General features: G+C 40.5%; 1 protein-coding gene and 1 long non-coding RNA gene across 3 annotated transcripts; one reads left to right on the forward strand and one right to left on the reverse strand.

The window, feature by feature from the left end:
• Positions 1 to 7,924: 7,924 nt before the first annotated feature.
• Positions 7,925 to 11,853, reverse strand: LOC307036861. The gene is made up of 4 exons (XR_013807496.1): positions 11,641 to 11,853; positions 9,879 to 9,992; positions 9,379 to 9,586; positions 7,925 to 8,745 (listed from the first exon to the last, which is right to left on the reverse strand). It is a non-coding gene; the product is annotated as an uncharacterized lncRNA (long non-coding RNA).
• A 926-nt stretch (positions 11,854 to 12,779) lies between these two features.
• On the forward strand, positions 12,780 to 20,132 carry LOC307037179 (uncharacterized protein). 2 transcript variants are annotated; one of them, XM_079677957.1, is made up of 6 exons: positions 12,780 to 12,895; positions 18,328 to 18,405; positions 18,987 to 19,046; positions 19,428 to 19,484; positions 19,648 to 19,785; positions 19,894 to 20,132. In XM_079677957.1, the coding sequence occupies exons 1-6, from the start codon at positions 12,784 to 12,786 to the stop codon at positions 19,986 to 19,988; spliced, it is 540 nt and encodes a 179-aa protein (XP_079534083.1). In that variant the 5' UTR covers positions 12,780 to 12,783; the 3' UTR covers positions 19,989 to 20,132. The 2 variants fall into 2 exon arrangements, with proteins under 2 accessions (XP_079534083.1, XP_079534084.1); XM_079677958.1 differs by having other exon boundaries at positions 19,651 to 19,785.
• The last annotated feature ends 725 nt before the right edge of the window (positions 20,133 to 20,857 follow it).

Consider the following 20,857-nt stretch of genomic DNA (forward strand, 5'->3'; position numbering starts at 1 on the left):
GCGAGACGAGGGTTGTAAATAAAGAAGACGTTTATTTTAAATGCCACACAATGATCCAGCAGCACCAGTAACAGATCCCCGAAGCTGGCCCGGCGTGAGTGCCCAGAGGAGTGAGACAGACGTAACCGGCTGGGCTCCTCTTGAAGGCTTCCGGCCAGGTGTAGCTTATCAAGCTTCATGCAGCTCGTCCACAGGTGTAACTCATCAACAGCTGCAGCTGGAACCTGCAATCAAACACAAACACACACACACATCCAGACGGCACCCCACGCGGTGTGGAGGGGTCGTCACACAAGGCTTCACATCAGACCCGCGCTGGCCTTCTTCGCCCCCTTCCCATTCCCCACCGGCCCTGGTACCACATTGCGGTGGATTTTGTGACTGGTCTCCCACCATCAGACGGGAACGACACTATTCTGACCATCGTTGACCGTTTTTCTAAGGCTGTGCACTTTTTCCCCCTGCCTAAACTACCTTCTGCCCTCGAGACTGCCACTCTTCTCACTCAGCATGTTTTTAGGCTGCATGGTATCCCTCAAGATATTGTTTCAGACAGGGGTCCGCAGTTTTCCTCCCAAGTTTGGAAGGCCTTTTGCCGGGCATTGGGGGCGTCGGCCAGTTTGTCCTCTGGGTACCATCCCCAGACCAATGGCCAGACGGAGCGGGCAAATCAGGACCTGGGAACGGCTCTTCGTTGTGTTGCCTCTCGAAACCCAGCCTCATGGTCTCTTCATCTGCCATGGGTTGAGTACGCCCACAACTCTCTGGTGTGCTCTGCCACAGGTATGTCACCCTTTATGGCTTCCAACGGCTTCCAATCCCCCCTTTTCCCGGTTCAAGAGAGAGAGGTGGCGGTTCCCTCGGTACAGGGGCATCTTCGGCGAGCCCGCAGAGTGTGGCGTGAAGCCCGGGCAGCTCTTACCCGCACCTCCAATCGGAACCAGAGGCTGGCGGATCGTCACCGACGACCAGCTCCAGATTACCAACCGGGCCAGAAGGTTTGGCTTTCCTCCAGTGACCTCCCTCTTCAAACTGAGTCTCGGAAACTCACTCCCAGGTACATTGGACCTTATGAGATTGAACGTGTCATCAATCCTCGTGTGGTTAGGCTCAAGTTGCCTCTTGCCTTGAAGGTGCAACCCACTTTTCATGTGTCTCTCCTCAAGAGAGATTCCTGCAGCCCTCTTTGCCCTTCGACCGAACCCCCTCCACCCCCCCGGCTCATCGACAACCACCCGGCTTTTACTGTACGGAGGTTGCTGAACGTTCGAAGGCGGGCCGTGGATACCAGTATTTAGTGGATTGGGAGGGGTATGGGCCAAAGGAGCGACAATGGGTTTCTCGCTCGCTCATTTTGGACCCTAATCTCTTGAGAGACTTTTATGTCTGTTACCCGGATAGACCTGGTAGGCCGCCAGGAGGCGTCCTTTGAGGGGGGGGTACTGTTGTGTTTTGCTTGGGGTTTTTTGTTGTTGTGTTTTACTTGTTGTTTGCTCCTTTTACTCCTCACTACTCTGTCTTTCCGTCTCTGCAGGGCTGGTGTGTGACTGGGAGCGTGGCTGGTTTACTCCTGGCTGCAGATGAGGCACACCTGTCCTCACTCACATGATCAACCTGCTCTTTAAGAGCCTGGCCCTCACCTCACTTCTCTGCCAGAGAATTACATGCTGTTCCGTGGTCCGTAGTGCCTTTCTGCAGCCTGGAGTCTGTTGTTGTTTCACTTCGCAGTTTGTTTAGGAGTTCTTTTTGAGTTTTTGTCGGGAACGTTTTCCCGCAGCTTCGTTTTTGGACTTACTACGACCAGCTAGCTCCCTGTCGTCCGTACCTGCCTTGGACTACCTTTGTCTATTAAACACGTTGAAACTTTATTTTTGTCAGTCTCTGCTTTGGGGTCCAAGTAGTATCCAAACGTCACATTTATTTTGCAATGCTAACTTCCATTGTGGCCACAAAAATATGTCATCACTGCGCCACTCTTTGGACGTACACTGAAGCTTTTTTTTGCCACAGACCGATTGGTATTGGTCTGGCAGTATTATACAAAACACCCTGAAAAAAAATGAAATGTTTTCCTTTAATTTTCACTTTATTTTGGTTTGTTATTCTTCCTCTGAGAAGTCTCGCTCTGAGATCTGGTCTTACACCCACACCGTCGATGTCAGCGAACTAAACAGCCATGGCATTTAAAATCTTTAAGAGAACATTAATCGTAGCTTTTGTGTATCAACACAGCAATTTCTTACAACACCATTCCTCCTCTCTTAGACAAAAAGATCAAGTGAAAGGTAATGAAAAGCCTTTATTTCTCCAGGGTCCAATCCATAATGTTGCCAGACACTCATAACACTAAAACTGAGCCTGTCAGAGGCTAAAACACATTTTACTGGATGTTCATTGACAGTGCGATTAGATGCAGCTGTTTTTTTTGCAACTGTCAGCTACAGCGTTTGCACAATACTCCAATTTACCAATACCAATTTCCCCAAAATGTCCTAATTTGTCACTAAAACATGAAAAATAGGTTTGAAAATACCAACCCTTCAAAGATGAACTGCAGCGGTCAGACTGTATAACCACCACAGCCCCTGGTAGACCCCCACACACATAAAACATATTTTGTGCAATATATATACTATGTACACAATTCTACTAATTTGCACTTGCCAACATCTGTAATATACTGCAATATACTGTGTACATATATATTAGTAACTATAGTATTTAATACCTTCATCTTGCAGCTACTTTATTACTGCTACTTTATTACTTCTACTTGTTTCAATACTTTTTTTGTAATGCTGTTGCACAACTTTTTATACTTGGAATGTGTAATTATTATTTGATTGTACATTTTTAATATGTGTGCATGCCACTTTACTAAATATAGTTTTAATTGTGTCTCTATCTTCATGGTCTCGTTGCTTTAACGATGTACATTTCCCCTCTGTGAGACTAATAAAGGAATTCTGATTCTGATTCTGAACATTGCATTCAAATCTCTGCAGATATCAGATTCTGCGCTGTGACCTTTGAGGTGTCTGGTTCTGGGCTTCTCCTGCTGTCTCTCTGCAGGACGTTCGGTCATCGGGGACTTCAGTAATAGCCCTCAGTGTGTACTACAGAGAACAGGAAGCATGCTGACCATAATCATATTAGGCAGCACTTCGCTAAATAAAGCAAAAGGCCTTTCTCATCAAATCCACACAGCCACTAAGTGGGCCTTCGAGGCACCCCACTCAGGTGTGTGCGCGAGCGATAGTTTGATTAAATGAGTTTTTTTTAGTGTGTGCGTCTGTTTGTGTCGGAGGTGGAAATCAGAGAAAGAGAGAGAGAAATGCATTTTCCAGAGCTTATCAATTTTCTACAAAAGTGTCATTTATTGTTTTGTTTGGCCTATATTTGCGTAATATGTAACAGAAATGTAAGCAATGTATGTACAGGCACAGTATATAATGCATACATAGACAAACTCCCAGTCTATTAATAAACACCTCATCGCATTTTGAGTAGCATGTCCTTGCAGCCCGGCCGCTCAGGTTTGCTGTCCAAAGCTGTTTCAGACTGCAGGGAGTTTCTGCATGAGGGAAATCTGAGCTTGTTATAAAGAGAGAGAGGAGCTGTCCTAGAAATCCTCATGCTGTTTATTAGAATGTGGCTCTAGGGGTCCTTTCCAGGTAGCTATTCTTGGACAGCTCTGAGGTCAGCATATCAACAACTACAGGACCTCTACGGACCCTATCAGACTGACAGCTGTACAGCACACTATCTGCAGAAACCTCATACTTTTTGCATAGCAATGCAATATAGAAATGTTCCAATGGACACTTTAAAAATAGTCAAAAGAACTGTAAATCCCGGGAGCTTACACCATTTTTGCATGCCAACTTTTATAGAAATATTAAATATGGATTATCCTTGGTACACACCTAACCCTAAGAAACAGAAGGAAGAGTTTAATAAATGGCTTTTGATTAAAAAATGTCAAGAGGTCTACATGTCAAGATGGCTATTTTGCAAAATGAACAATACCAATACAAATCACGCGTTACAGGCCATCTCTGAGCTTGGTTATTACAACCAGCTTCGCCAAATATCTCAGTGGTTAGAGCTGGCGTCATTAAATGTCAGACAAAAATCTCACAGGGGGTTGTGTATTTTCTTACCGTTGTATTTGTTTTATTTTCAACCATTGGTCCCTCTCAATCAAATTATCCTTATTTATCAATGGTAGATTTAACCAGAAAGGTGGGCTGATTTGGATTCATTTTGGGATTCATTTTAAAGTTCTGGTGGACACAAAAATGTTAAGTTTGTACTAAATTGATTCAAAATCCTCAATAACATCAAAAGTCAACTCAAAATGGCCCAAATCGGCCAAGTCATTTTTTAGCTATCGCCTGCATATGCTAACGAATGCTAATTAATGCAACGTATGCTGATTGTGCAAATCACCAAACCAAGTTAGCATCCGTCAGTTTCTATGTGCTGGGGACCCGTACTATACATTTCTAACAAAAACATTTGGGATACTCAACATTCCCGGGGTCACTATGCTGGCAAGTATTTATCTTATACAGTAGTTATTGAGTTAGACCCTCCAGAAAAACGCGGGCAAAAATCCTTGATTATGCGGGCTAAATTCCTTGATTATGCGGGCTAAAATCCTTGATTATGCGATTAAACATGCAGGGTTTTTATGTGATTTTATGCTGTGAAATTGCGGGAAGTAGCGAAATATGCGGATAGTTGCAAAATATGCAAAATATGTGGGAAAAAAGAATAACAATTTTTTTAAATATTGGGCTGTCTTATTTATTCTCTCTCACACACAACCTGCCACTAACGTTAAACCCCTTTACTATTCAATTAAAGACATTCAGTGTTTATTTATTGAAAAAAGCAATTGGGCTATTTTAATCTCACATACACACACACTTCTCCGCCTCATTCTGTTTTCATTTACTCGTTCTTTATCTGACCAGCTTCAATCTTGTAGGCTACTCACTTCGTTTCTTGTAGCCCTCGAAAGGGTTTTGGAGGTTGATGCCTCGTGAACGTGAGTTGTTTGGCTTTCTTGTCCGCAGCAGCAGAAAGCATTTTCGAATGTTTGAATGAATCAAAGCGGGTCGTCACCGTCGATTTTCTCTTATGCTCCAACACACAGTTGCACGGGGTGCAGAATAGTTTCCCCCCACTTTTTGCCCGGTCTTTAGTAGAAATGTTCGTTGGTAAATGAGATGGATTAGATTTTTTCATCTTGGTATTTTCTCTATCGTGTGAGCTCCACACGTTCACTCTATACACAAGTTATTGAGCCGTTTCCGCTCTACATCCTGAACTCCTCCCTTCGATGCAATGCACTTCCGTTTTGGCGGACTGGGTTTGTTTTGCTAGCTAGCTCCGTTGTGCCGACAAAGCACTGATATCGCAGAGACAAAGAGGATATAACAATTACAACATGAAGAAAAGTGGTTCGGGAACTACGTGTGCGGTAGTTGGTTGCAATCACTCGAGAAAGCACCTGAACGAGTGGTTAGATAGAGAGTGCTAGGACCACAAACCAGCACCCAGCACCCAGCCATGTTGTTCATTAAATACAGATAAACACAACAAATACTGCATGCATTGTATTTTTTAATATTATATATGAATATTTTCATAGTGATGTAATTGTGTGGGCTGCTTTTATATTTTAATTTGTAATACCTGTTAGGATTAAACATGTGATCTTTCTTGTTGAAGCCATTTCTTTAGTTTCCTCTAAACAATTAATTAATTCAGTGTTATTTATGTACAGTATGAGCTTAATATGAATGATGAACTGTGTTAAAAGAAATTGTAGCACTCTAAGGAACATATGAAATGCAATAATGCAATAACAGTGCAATAATGAAATTAAATTACATCAAACTTTATTTTCACTCAAACAGTACAGGCACATATGATATATTGCACAGCATAAAGAGATCATGTAAATTGTGCATTATGTAAACAACAGACAACTGTTGGCAACTGTATTGCTATGGATTGAACGAAGTAGGAGCAAATTTTGCTGTACGTTATGCTGGGCCACGTCGTCATGTTATCCTCCCAGTTTTGCACTGAATTCGGGTGGGGGAGAGTAACGCCATCTCCAGTCAAAGAAGTAGAATCGTGTTCCCAAGCTAGCATCACTGTTAGCATCGAAATCGCTGTGTTTACACCAGTGCCCGTCTGACTGTTTACACCGGTTTACACCGACAGACGCTGTGCAAAAGACTTCCGGCGGAAATGAAGTGCATTTGTGTAGGGTTATGGCGCTACCCGTGGTTTGTCGCGTAAACTTGTCTATACAGTGTTGTTTACATTCTGTGATGCGCGAGCTGATGACGTCACGTCAAGACGAGTTAACTTTTTTCTTCTCAACTTTGTGTGGAAAAATGCGGGGATTATGCAGCCTTTTGATAAATATGCGGCCTTTTAAAGATCTGCACCATTTTGCTGATTATGCGGTAAATTCTGCGATCGCAGAATCGCGTTTTTCTGGAGGGTCTATTGAGTTTCTTGCAGCTTGCAGTAGAATGGGATGGTGGTAATGAGGACAAGGAATACAAAGCAGAGAGTACAGACAGCACAGTAGATGAAGATAAGCGTGGATGGCCTGAGTAACTCAATTCACACTGCCTGACTCCCTAATGAAACTATTAATTGAATAAATGGACAATGTTGTTTTGATCGCCATCTCAGTGGTCCATGAAATGAGTGACTCTACTGTATGTGTGTGTGTGTGTGTTTGAGTAAATCTGTGTCCTTGCACGCATTGGCTTGTGTGCAACCTCTTCTCTGTGTGTGTGTGTGTGTGTGTGTGTGTGTGTGTGTGTGTGTGTGTGTGTGTGTGTGTGTGTGTGTGTGTGTGTGTGTGTGTGTGTGTGTGTGTGTGTGTGTGTGTGTGTGTGTGTGTACACGTACTAAGCAATGTGGCTGAGTGACAGTGCGCCCCGTAAGCACATTTCCAACAGGCTAATTAAAGTTCCTCCGGAATAAGGCCAGGCTTATTAACATCTCAATGCAGCCACTAAAGCCTGCTCATAACCCAACGAGGATCAATGCTCTTCATTAGGGCCGGGCCGATACTGTTGCCCTGCCAGCAGACCCAGCACCTGATGAAGAATACAGGGGAACTGCAGAGAGAGAGAGAGAGAGAGAGAGAGAGAGAGAGAGAGAGAGAGAGAGAGAGAGAGAGAGAGAGAGAGAGAGAGAGAGGTGACTGGCAGTGTGTTTGTGTGTTCCTGTGACAATGTTTCGTTCTATTTTTATAGTTTCTTGGGGAGGAAATGGCCCTGGGGTAACACTTTACGGTAAGGGTACATGAATCATCATGAATTCATGCATGACTTAATGCATGAAAAAGCATGAATTAATTCATGTAGTACTCATGTAGTACTTCATGAACTATCAGTAATGTACAGGTATTAATGGTATCTCATGCATGACTTAATGCAGGAACAATACCTTAATTAATGCATCAACTAAGGTACTGTATCTCAATCATCATGACTTCTGAGTTATTAATGATGTTCATGTCTTCTTCATATAGATCTGCAGTTAAAGTGTCAGGCCAAAAAACGGACCAGTCACAGCAATTCCAAGTGTTGTAATCATGAGCAACTAAGCATGACTTTGTCATTACTTCATCATGTTTGTGCCCCTTCAAATAAAGTGGTGACCCGGTCGGTCGGTCGGTCATAGCAGTGCATGTATTCTGTTGAATTCAAAGTGTTGTAATCATGATTAACTAAGCATGACTTTGTCATTACTTCATCATGTTTGTGCCCCTTACACTGATAAATAACATACGATTAATGGTGGTATGAAATAGAATGTATTAAGCAATTCATGGGGTGGGTTGGAGAAATGGTAGTAAGGTCACTGAATTTACACAAAATGTACTGCAGATTTTACAATTTTGTTTATTCACCAAAAACTACTTTTATTTTGTAAAACAGAATATTAATTGAGTACCACAGGGACAGATGGGTGACACCAGAATCACTGGAGTGGGCTGTTATGCACTGGCAGGCCTGCCAAGCACAATTAGCACCATGTGACACAGAACAACAACAGTTTAACACATCTAGGAATATGGATTTTCATAACACAGAGCTGCGGTTCAAACAAGGAGTTGGGTACTTAAGTGTGAATTCTGTGAATGTCAAGTAAAGATCCATTGTCCTTGTTTTGGAGGATTGCTGAAGCTGTAGGCTCCTGCTAGCAAAACATCCATCTTCTTCATATCTGAAGTCAGTGAGCTCTTGGTGGTTCAATCAGGGAAACATGACCCGAATGTCCTCAGTAAACGGCCGAGAGGTCCTTCCTTATGCCTGTTTCCAAGCCAGTAAGTCCACTCTATAACTGCAAGATGTTCTTTCAAAAGTTTCTCAGTTCGGTTTCCCTTAAGCCGCCAAATTATTGATTTGTATGTTAACCATGCCCTCTCTATATGCTGAGTGTGGGCTCCAGTAACAGGATCAACAAACCACTTTGAATGGTTCACAGTGAAGTGTGAATAGCCCAAATTGGTGAGAGCACCCCTATACGCCCCCCACTCATCACTAATCATTACTGTCCCAGGGCGCACATGCTTCACCACCAACGGAAGTAGATGGTTGCGGGACCTCCTCTTCACCAGCTTCAATATAGATCTTCGAACTTTTCCTTTCACTCCAAGCATTCCAAAAAAGTGTTGGCTATTCTCCCACGACCATACTGTAAATACAAAAGGTCTCATTAAAACTTCACCATTAAAATGTCTGTTTTAGTTATACAGCTTGTTGTCATGAGTATACTATTTTTATTTATCACTAATTTGGCGATGGAAAACTATCACTTGCATGTAAATTCCTAACACAAAGAGTAGCTAATCACTTGCCTTTGAAATTTAGATTTTTTTATACCAGGCAAGGATAAAAATCGTATTTTTTCCGTCATTGCCTCTCCATTTTCTCTGTAATGGTAATATAGTTTAGTTTACTAACAATTGATTCATATTCCTTAGCTTCTTACCTTTAAAGTGAGACCAGATATATGCATATCATCCTTATCGTTGAGGAGCTATTCCTGATTCATTTTGGGTTCTTTTGGGCGTTTTTTCCAAGGGATAGGGTTAAAAAGTAGGACTTTAAGCCTCACAAGCACTACTACAAACACCTGCTAGCTTGAACGAAAATGTAGAATTATAAGTTTCAGTTTGGGCTTGGGTGGAATGCTACTGTTCCAAGATGACAGATTTTCATGGCATACTATACTATGCCTTTCTCATAAAATGTATAGAATAATATACTATGACTTTTTAATGACATACCAGATACTTTAGCCTTAATTTTTAGCCGAACTGTCTACCTTTCGTTTATGGCGAAAATTGCTCTCGTCAATGACAACAATCTCCCTTTCATCTCCTAGGCGTTGTCCAGTCCTTTTTTTGTGTCGCCTCATTGCATGTCTGCAGACTTTTCTTGCACAGGATGCCATCTTTGAGAGAGTTGTTGAGCTTTTCGCTATGCCATCTGTCTTCATATCAACCTGCCTCATTCGCAAGCCTTGTGAAAACCTGACAAGGAAGACCATTTACCTTTTTATTAAATGTTTCGTGTAATCACAACATAGGAATTATACAGACTAAAAAAAATGCAGTGGTTGGTTACCACCTTCACTCATTAAATAAACAGAAAGCACTATAGGGGTTCTTGTGCACCCTCCACTCACTGCTATCACATCTTAGAGCCATAAAGCCTCCTAAATGCAGTCATGATAGGCCTACAGACTTTTTAATATTGGATTGCAGTACAATCCCAGTAAAACCTATGATGGTATGGCTGATCTGAATGTATGATCTGGATTACCTGTAGAAGAATTTCATCCATGAAATTAAACTGCATCTTGAGTTCTCAAAGATAGATCCAGTTCTGATTGTTTTGGTTGTTTTTCTTCCCCTGTGGCTCTTACCTCGGCATACCCTGGACCAAAAATAAAACAGTTAACGTTCTATAATACAGTTAAATACTATATACAGTAGCCTATGTAGTTTGGCTATTGTGTAAACAAGTGTTCACAATTATAATGTGTCCAATAGTGTTTCAACTTTTGCATACTTTATTGTGTTATAGTCTTCCGTTAAAATTTGTAAAATGTCTTTTTTTTGGCCATCAATCTATAACCATTGTGTGACTAAGCAAAAAAATATTTAATCGATTTCAAATACTTTATGAAATCTGAACTGACTGCATGTCAAAAATGTGCCTGAACTCATCAGTTAATTATACGCATTGACTTGTGTGGGGATGTGTGGGTGCCATTAGTAAGAACGTTGCCTACTGGACTTTCAAAACCATGTAACCGTGGAAAATGTTCAATAACCTTTTGTAATGATCGGGCTTTATGCATAGCTACGATGCATATGTTACCACTAGGCGGCAGTATAACATCCATTGACATAGAAGGGAAAGCACTGTTAGTACGAAGTCCCTCCCCTTCCGGGGGAGCTCCATGGGACCTTATTTCGGAAAAGTTATGCATTGAAGTCAATGGAGAGAGAAAGATTATCTTTCGATCCCGTTTGAATTGTGCCACGAATTACACATATGATGTTTTTCAATTTAAAAGATGATTTTACAAGTCAAAAAAAAAATGTCACCGGTGTGATCATTCTATAATACATAATTTAAAACATAGTGCGAGGTGGTTGCTATGCAACAACAATAACAGCTAGCGAACATATTAAACAGACAGCATTCTCGTCGTTTAGGTGTTTTTTTTTTTCTGGAGATAGGCACTTCTCAAACCACTCCTCCATAGTTAGGCCATCCCGGAGGTCGAAGTTAACCTTAAATGTTTTCATGTTAAGCTTTGTTAGTTAGTTATTTTCATAACGGACGTAACGGTTGTAGCTTTTCTCATACGCGGAGGGATACTGACTTGTGAAAAGTAACTACAATTATACGCGGGATATACGCTCATTATCACGGCTAAGAAACATCAGATTGCTTGATTTAACTTCTCCCTTTTATAAATATATACTAACTGTGCTTGCCCCCCCCCCCCAAAAAAAAGTTGTAAATTAAACAAGTGAACCAAATAGTAACCGCCCTTACGGGACGCTTTAATAAGTAAAGCCAACGCACCCGCAAGGACACCTGGCCTCCTATTATCCAAGCGCGCACAGAAGAAATCTGAGAGCAGACATTTCACGAGCGCACAGAAGCAGCCTGAGTGCGAGGAGAAGGTTTTCAACTGGAACACAGGAGATTTGTCCAAGCAGCAATATATCTGAGTGCAAGCGTACAGTTTGAGCAGAAGCAGAGCAAATCTAAGTGCAAGCAGGCACTATTTGAGTGTGAGTACCAGGTTTGAGGGAAAGAAATCAAATCAAAAAAGTATGCTCTCAAATTTAAATATCACGCTTGTAGTGCCGATTAAAGGGAGTCGGAGGCGGTGTGTTTAGAATGGAGTTCCATTCTTTATTATCCATTAAACAACAACAGAGAATATACACGTCTGCTCTATCTGACAAGTTAGCAGGAATGACGAGCTAGAGCTAAGTGTCCCCACTAAAGGGTCCGTGTGGCAACACAATACAAAGGTATTTTGAATAAAGATAGGGAATACCTCTGTGACTTCATAGGGACGTCCATCAGCTCCTTTCTTCACAGTGGGTGTTTCTCAATCGCGAGTGAAGCTGCTACCGAGCCACTATTTCAAGCATACTACGTCATCGAGTGCCGCCAAAGTACTGTTCCAATCTCCAGCATACTTGGAAATCTACCGAGCCCAGCGTACTCCGTTTGGAGAAATATTGAGGCTGCACATGAGTAGACTCCGCGGTCTAAAATCCCCAGAATGCTTTGCGCATGGACACATTTCCCCAAATCTGTGGCGGAAGATGTAAGGCGGGGCCTCTCATATGACGCGCACCTGGACACTTGCTAGCCTGTTCCACTCTTTTTTTCTGAATGCCAGGAAGTATTCTTGACTCGCTTCTGAAGCAAGATGCTCGGCAGAAATGTGCTACCAAGCAAGCGTACTCGCGATTGAGAAACACCCAGTAACTCGCAGAGACTTGCTTCTTTAATTTAACCCTTCACATTCAAACAGAAACTGAATAGGCAGATTTAGAAGGATTTATTTGGAAATGTTATTTTGACTAAAATTAAATCAAGTTATTTTGGTAAAACTAATGAAAAATATAACAAGAAACATATTTAACTAAAAATATATATATATTTTAATGTTTTTAAATATTATTTTGTAAAATATCTTACCCCTGACGGCTCGCCACTGGTTAATACATACCATCTATAGACATCTATTGAGTTGTGTTTCTTCTTCAGCTTCATTGCGTTTTGACATAATCTGCATCTTCTTTTTTTCTTCAGAAGGTATTTTTTCTGTAGCTATTTAATTAACTTGGCTGTCCTCCTTTTAGTTGGCTCTCCTTCAGTTAAAGACACTATTTTACTTGCCAGGTTCATGTCTTAACGTCAGGTTTGCTGGTCTATTGTTGAAGCTCTGCAAGTATCAGTAACGTAAAGCCCGCGATGTCAGGGTCATGCAGCTAGGATGACCTTTTAGGAGCGCTTTTTTTTGTTTTCTCCTCCTACGCAGTGACTTGAAGGCATCATGCTTCCTAACAAAAACATCATTAAGGTTCTTAATGATATAAAACTATTTGGAGCGCCCTGTTCTCTGACAGTGGTATCATCCTGGGATAACACATTAGAAATCCAGGTTCCACCAGAACTCAACTTTGACATGTACCACGGAACAAAAAAAACTTCCACCGTTCTGCCGATTGCACCAGACACCGAGGAGGACAGTTGGAAGGAGGAGGAGGCACATGTGCAACCCGCGAACACACGTCGAGGTAAGACCGGAGAAAGCAACATGGAATCGTTAGCTCTGCGAAGAGGCAAGAGGAAGTGTTTAGAGGCCCAGTATGACACAGGTGAAATTGTTGGTTTGTAGAACATTTTAGTATTGACAATTTAGCGACTTACATGTACATTCCTACCACAAAAGAATCGATAAATAACGTAACGTTAGCAAGTACAAGCTAGCTATCTTAACAGTATGGCTAGCTTTCAGTAAATGAATGCTAATGGTTAACGTGGTTCTGTTAAAGGCTAATGTTAGCTATAAAAGGTTATTGTCATGCATTTGTAATGCCTGGCAGCCATCAATTACGTAAGGGATAATGTGCAGCGAGGTGGTCATTATGGGGAAAAAACATCCGACGCGAAGCCTGCTTATTACATGTGGCCATGTAATAAGCAGGCTGTCCCGCTTATTACATGTGGCCACATTCTCAACAAAGTAACGACACGACTCCCAATAATTATTGAAATGCTTTTATGGATTTAGAAAATGTTTTCATTGATTTTAAAAATAGTAGGCTATTATTGATGAATGCATCCGCTAAGAGAAAATAGTCCGTTGTTACTGTTTGAACTAGGTAGCAGTGGCAGGAACTGCTTCGATAGCGTTTTTGCTGAGCTTTTTGATTTCAGATTTGAAAACATCGTTGCTTGCTTTAAAGGTAGCACAATTCATTATGTCAAACCTTGGAAAGTATCTAGATATCCCTGCCTTAATGCCAAAGTAACTTGCAACTGAATATGTTTTGATGTCTATGTCTGGATTGTTGCGTAAAAAGGATGGTTTCTGCCCTGTTACTTCTCCGCTGTTTTCTTCTCCCAGTTTGAAAAGTGGGACAAACTGTACACAGTTCAATTGAACCGACTTCTTTCTGCAGATGTGAGCGTCCTTAACACAATAGTATGAAGCTGCAGCGTCGGAGGCTGCACCCGCACTCCCAGGACCGTAGACCCTAGTTGTCTTTGCAACATCGCCACCTAGCGGATTGGATGACCGCAAAAGTAGACATTGCAATGCAAAAGTAACAAACTTTTAATTTAGTTACACATGTTTTTATTATTATTATTATTATATTTATTTTCTATAAGGAGAAGGCGTGGGGTTAAATGTGTAATATAATATCATAGTATAATATTTAGTTTATCAATTTGATACCGCTTATGTTTCTCCAGTATCATAATTCTTATTGTATTACACGTTCGAAATGAATCAAATTAAATGTGTCTTTAAAGAGGTGCTAGATTACTGAAAAACAACTGTAAGTGTGTTTATACACCAGGCTGCAAAAGATAAACATGCAATTTCAATCTGCTGTTGTCGATTAGCTGAGGGCCTCTGTCGGGTTCACAGCGATGGCTTCTGTCGGGGGCACGCCGATGGCTTCTGTCGGGGGTACTGCATCTGCTGAAACTAAAGTAGAAAAACCCAATACCAGTCATACATATGTATTACACCCCAGCTCCTGGGCTGTAACATAAAGCAGGGAGGCGAAACGAGGGATAAGAACATAACAGTTGTTTATTTTTAACTAACAAAATAGTGCAAGCCACCAGCAACAGGTCCCCAAGCCTGGCACGGAGCGAGTGCCCAGAGGAGTGAACACCGATAATTTCACAGACAAACATAAATTAGGCCTAATTGTTAGATTCTGACACAACAGATTCTAACCTACAGAATAGGCCAACATAATAACTGACTAAAACAACTCATGCAATATTACAAAACATGGCAACATGTAAACAAAAAGGCTAACAGTTGGTTTTGCATCATAGGTTAACAGAAGACATTTAGCACGTATTGCTTGTATTGCTGTCCAATTGACACCTAGTTGGGCTTGCCAAAATCACGCTACAGTTTCATTAAACAAATAATCAAAATGCTAACGAAGCTAATGCTTTTGCTAATAATGCTTTTGCCGAAAGCTATAGGTAACGAATAATTGTTTTGTGTGCCTTTTAATACTGTTAGAAGCTATCATAAGCTAACATATGTTTGTTTGTATTGCCTTAAGACTATCATAGTTAATGTAAGCTAATCACACTTCATTTCAAGACACCAGAATTGTTATTAATATTAAACAAATACAACTTTAAAACAGTTCACATTACTCACACTCTCTGCGTTGCCGTTCATATTCATGTCTCCTGCTCGCTAGGTGGCGATGTTGCAAAACAACTAGGGTCTAGGGTCCTGTGAGTGCGGGTCTGGGATTGCAGCCTCCGACGCTGCAGCTTCATGCTACTCCCTTAACAACGGTCAATAAATCCTTGACAGCGGTCTGTCTGTTCTGGATTAACAACGTGTCACGTTGAATTGACCAATCAGAATCGAGTATTCAACTAAGCCATGTAATAAATAGCATTATTACATGGTTGAGTTGAATACTCGATTTGAAATGTAATTATATCTTAGATGTTATAACTTTCAGATACCTTTGGTTAATTTCATCCTTCAGTGACTCTGAACATGGGAATCCTGACTATCCTACAGATGTAGCGATTCATTTCAGACAGTTTGAAACGCGAGGGCCGTGATTGGTACGTGATCTGCCCTCGCTCAAGGGAAAACCTCCAGTTTGACTTGAGACCGCCCCCGTGATAGATAAATGTAATTATAATGAAGCCAGCTGCAATGGATCATTGATCCACCAGGGGGTAAAGTGGGGTTCCACACTGGAGCTCATGTGAAATAAAGTCAGATACAGTACGCTGGATGTACAGCGGAACTTTATTAAGATCCATATGTCACGGATATCATACTCTGTGCTAAATAAGAGACATGTAATCATTTACAAAACATCACCATGTTGTTATTTAACAAAATAATGTTGTTTAGTCGAAAAAAACGAACAGGAGGAAATGCAGCCCGGCTCTCGATTTTTAATCCTAATTTAATCATCATCTTCACCACGATCATTTATGTTTATGTTCGCCGAATTAACATGAAATCACAGACACATATGAATATACTGTATTCAACTTCATTAAAACGTTATTAACGTGTCTAAACTCAGTAATTCACAAAAAATATTTATATTTTAATGGAGCCTCGTCGGCAGATCAGGATCCCAAAGCGTGGCGGAGGGATCCTGATCTGCATGACGGGTACTATTTTCTCCATAAGGAACAAGTCGCTGCAAATTATCCCGCTTATTACACGGCCACATTCTCAACAAAGTAACGACATGACTCCCAGTATTAATTGAAATGCTTTTATGGATTTAGAAAATGTTTTTATTGATTTAAAAAATAGTTGTATGTATTGGTTTAAATTGACATGCATCCGCTAAGAAAAATAGTCCGTTGTTACCGCTTTTTAAACTGTCTGAATGAAACGGCACTTCTCAGCTGTGTATTTACACAACTAATGGCCCATCAACCACAGCTCTCTCCCCCCCTCCCCCCTTGATTTTTCTTCTCCGGCAGCTAAATTAATTGTAGGTTACCCTGAGTGACAAGCTTACAATTAGACACAACACTGTCATTGCAAGTGACCCTCAGTTAGTTGACTTTTATGTTCAACTGCTAAATTCGTTAATGATAAAAAAAGGGCTTCTACTGTACCTAATTACCTTAACACTAGAACCGCCAGAGGTTTTTGTATAGGCCTACCTAAACCCGTCAAATCCTGCTATTAGAAAGCAATTTTTAACAACATAGGGTGTTACATAACACACTTTCAGGAAAAGTCACGGACTGGGAGACTTTAATATTTTATTGAAAAAAAGTTACATTGCACACACACAACACACATCACACAAATTGACCCGATTGGCGGTTCTTAAATAAACTCACTAATTAATTAAACCAGTTCAATACGCATTATTATATTCTTATCATTCTTTATGAGCGCAGAAATAGTCTTAAAATCAGATCTGTTTTTTAAATGAAATCTGACGGCAGGCAGTTAACTCTGATCACCTCTGATAAATGCGCCGCACCTAATCGCTGGCCATTCAGCCACAGACACTGTTCGAAATGGAGGGGAGCTAGGAGGAGGTTGGCTCCCCCGAAGAGGGAGGGAGCTCCCCTGGAGGCCGATTTTGAGATAAATAGGGGGAGCCCAAAACAATCGTGCATATTTGTGTCACACAGATTAGAAATGTTGAGTTTCTGTAAATAACAGTTCTTGAAATAAATAATAGTTATTGTTCATTACAGTTTCTGAATATTTGTTTTATATTTGTGAATATGTCTGGACGTTGCCATCTGTACGTGGCGGCGCTGCATTCTTACTTACGTTACTATGGTTATGGCGGTGATGCCAGCGCGGTATTTGAAATGTTCATATTGATATTTTTTTAACTCTGGCTTTGTAATAAAAAATATGGCAAAACGAAAACAGCCAAGCATCACAGCTTTTGGATTCACAAGCAAAGAAGCGAAGGAGTCTAAAAATGACAACGTGAACGGAAAACAACTTTTAGTTGGCCGGCTGTAAGCTGCGTTAGGGTCGAGCTTGACAGCTCCACACCGAGGGAGAGTCCTGCCAATGCGGAGCCTGAAGAGGCTTCAACAACGGCCACATCCGCCGGCATAGTGACACCGTCTGTATTAGTAGAAGAGTGTTTTTATAGCAATTGATCGCATCCGCGCAGCTGCGCCAGTCAACAGAGCGTGCGTGTGACATATTTAGTAGCAGGATGTGCTCTGAAAAATAGGGCTCCCCAAAAGCAAATGGGTAATTCGAAAACTGACAGAGCTCCCTCTATACAAATCAAACTGTAGACGGTGTGAAAGCACCTATTGTTTTAAATAATGGTCGGAATGTGACCTGTGAGCCTTCTGAATTACCGTGGGACAGCACATTCTAAACTAAAATGTTCAATCAATAAAGTAACATCTTATCTTATCTTAATAATATCTTCATATTAATAATAATAATAAATCATACAGTATGTGTCCGAAAGGGAGCAGGAGGAAGCAAACACAAAAATATACAAAAAATATACTGCATATTAAAGCAAACGATTGTAAAGGTAAAAGTATGAGCATAACAAATAAAGAAGTGTAATGTAAACATTTACATTATAATTATGATTATTTAATATATAAAGACTATATATTATTGAATTACAAGATTAGATATACTTTAGTTGATCTAAAATATTGATGTGTTCAAATGCTCTTCAAAACAAAACACAAAGTCCATGAAACTTGTCTTTCTGTATTTGTGAATGGAGCGCCATCTCCTGGTTAAAACCTGAAATTGAAAATCTGGCAACGCCCTCTTGGAAAATATTGGGAGGGCTTAAAATTCCTCTATACTGGTCTTTGGCAGGTCGTAGGCAGGAAGCTGTAAGCTGGAGTCTGAAATTCAGTGCTCCATCTGTACTCCCACTCATTACATATAATAAACAATGATATGTGATATTCATAGTGACTTATTCTTGTGCTTTGTCTTGTCTAATCTTACACCCAGGCCTGTCTGTGCAACAGCCCCAACAAAAGAACAGGAAGTCGCAGAAAAAACATGCTAAGGCCAAGACGCCTGTAAAAGGTATCCTACATTGCTCCTACAGTGTTGTTTACAAATTTGACATAACATTAATACTTTACCTTTGAATTTTAGAGGTTCAAAGTATTAATGCTGCTTTAAGTCAGTTAAAGGGCCTAGCAAGCTGCAGGCTTGACAGAATAACTTCAAACAGTTGTCAAAGAAAAAGTTGTAATTGTGTATATTGTTTGTAATTAATCAACATTGATTTAATATAATCTTACTAGTAGTTTAAGTATTAATTTGTATTGTCTTTTTTGGGCAATCAGCTTTTAGTCATCAGTGTTTGGTTTGTTACAAGCACTGGATTTTAAGACATTGTTCTAAATGACTATTTACTGCTATTGATTTTTTAGTATCATCCTTTTAATCCGATGGACATTGCTATTGTGAAATTATTTCAGGTTTCCAAATGAAATCAACTCATATTTTATATATTAAAAAGAAACAAAAGCTGTGACTTTTACGATTGGATTATGCTTAGGATGAATTAATGATAGTAACCATGCAACAATGCAGTGTATGGTGCTCAAAATAAATGTCATATAATCTAACAATACATTTTCTCTAATATTACTACACAGCCCCCTCTGTGCATCAGCCTCCACACAACCGGGCAAATACATCGCCATGGGCTGAAAAGGGTATTTCTGGTTTATTATGTCATGAGTGCTGTATGTATTGCAAGATTCATTTTACTCCAGCCCTTACTGTAATTTTTTTAATGTAATGTTGACTTTTCTCAGCATTGTGTGTTGTGTTTTATGATAAATACTACTTAATAGTTGTTATAAATCACAATGAATCCCCAAACATAAAATGTTATCTGATAATAACAAAAAAAGGTGGTTGTATGTGATTGTAGTAATGGTTCTTATATCTCCCGATCCAAAATGTACCATTGACCTGGCTGCTACTTGGACATAAACATGCATGACTGGCACAAAAAGAACACTGACATCATCCGTAGAAAATATATAATCTCTCTAAAGTTGTCATTTTTATCTGTCATTCAAAATGTACAGTGCTTCCACCTCTGTCGGAGCATCCGGGAACCTCTGCAGAAAAGGCACAAGAATACGGTAGGCATGTGTTTCACAGCCAGCTACATTAATTCAAACAGTGCTCAGGTGTGGTTTTATACTGCTTTGATTATTTGCTATTTTGCTATTGGTTAAGGAGAGGGAGATTGTCAAAAGTTTAAAATGTAACAGTATTTAATTATGAGGCCTTCCTTTGTTTCAGAAGACCCCAGTCTACAGACAGCTCTGCAGGAGGCTCAGCAAATGATATACGGCCAAAATCAGGAGATTGCCACCTTGAGAGAACGGGTTAATATTCTAACGGAGGACCGTAATTTTCTCAGGGAGAGACTTAAAGAAGGTTAAACATGATTTGAGGAGATTACAAGTTTAGAAATGTACATATAAGTTGATTGTGATGAAACAATTGCTGTTATTTGGAAATAATTACTTTATTTGTTTTGTGTAGCTCTTACAGTCAGAAAGGAAAGGGGAGGCGAGCTAGCCACGAAGATCCCACCTGGAGATCAACCACCTGGACAGCGGAAAGAGGACTCGGATTAATCGGACCTTTCGTCATCTAGCGATTCATCCGAGTCTGAATCAAGTTCTGAATCATCTGAGGACAAGAAGCCCAAGAAGAAGTCCACGTCCAAGTCCAAGTCTAAGCGCAAGCTCAAGCGCAAATCGGACAAGAAAAAACGGAAACATTTGCGAGGTATGTACTGACTTTTTCAAAAACTCAAGTGATACAGTTGTCACTCCAAAATGAGGTTGGCTTAGCACTTAATCAATATTGATATAAAATAGAAAGACCCACAGAGATTACAGTAACATGTTATACCTATCCCCGACAAAGTCCTCAATAGTAGCCTGTCATTTCAAAGTATTACAAAAGTCACACAACTGCAGAGGGCAATTGTTTTTAAGAGAGATGTACTTGCTACTGTCCACCATAAGCAGGTGAAAGCCATTACCACAGAAGCTGAAAGATGCCTTACTTGTCAAGGTGTTGTGTCAATTTTGTTACAAATACATTACCTGCAAAAAGGGGATTGATTTATTTTCACTATAATTCCATCTATAAGTAACATCCTATCTGATGGGGGATCCTGGGACAACATCTTGAACCAAATGGGCATCCGTGGAATAATTTGTGTCAGTTTATGGGTGTTTGATGTGAAAAAGTTTGTTTGTCGGAAGTCTGCCATGGTAGCTGGATCTAAACCTCTCAGTCTCTCTTTCAAAGATTACAGTCGTCATGGACATACTGTATGTGTCCTTTTGCCTCTCACACATATGATCCTAGCCTGTGTATTTACTTGATTCCCACTAGCATCTATATGCACATATAGTGCAGTCAGCTAACAGATGGATCCTTTACCGCTCGACAGACACCCCACTCTGCTGGTATTTTATGAAAAGCGTGAAGA

The sequence above is a fragment of the Notothenia rossii genome, assembly GCF_949606895.1.
Source record: "Notothenia rossii genome assembly, chromosome: 4".
Taxonomy (NCBI): Eukaryota; Metazoa; Chordata; class Actinopteri; order Perciformes; family Nototheniidae; genus Notothenia; species Notothenia rossii.

What these genes read in the sequence shown, in the direction of transcription:
- LOC307037179 (XM_079677957.1), top strand. Translation starts at nt 12,784, where the DNA reads ATGTACCACGGAACAAAAAAAACTTCCACCGTTCTGCCGATTGCACCA. An exon ending in ACCCGCGAACACACGTCGAG is followed by an intron (nt 12,896 to 18,327) that starts GTAAGACCGGAG and finishes TCTTACACCCAG; the next exon opens with GCCTGTCTGTGCAACAGCCC. An exon ending in AGAAAAGGCACAAGAATACG is followed by an intron (nt 19,485 to 19,647) that starts GTAGGCATGTGT and finishes CCTTTGTTTCAG; the next exon opens with AAGACCCCAGTCTACAGACA.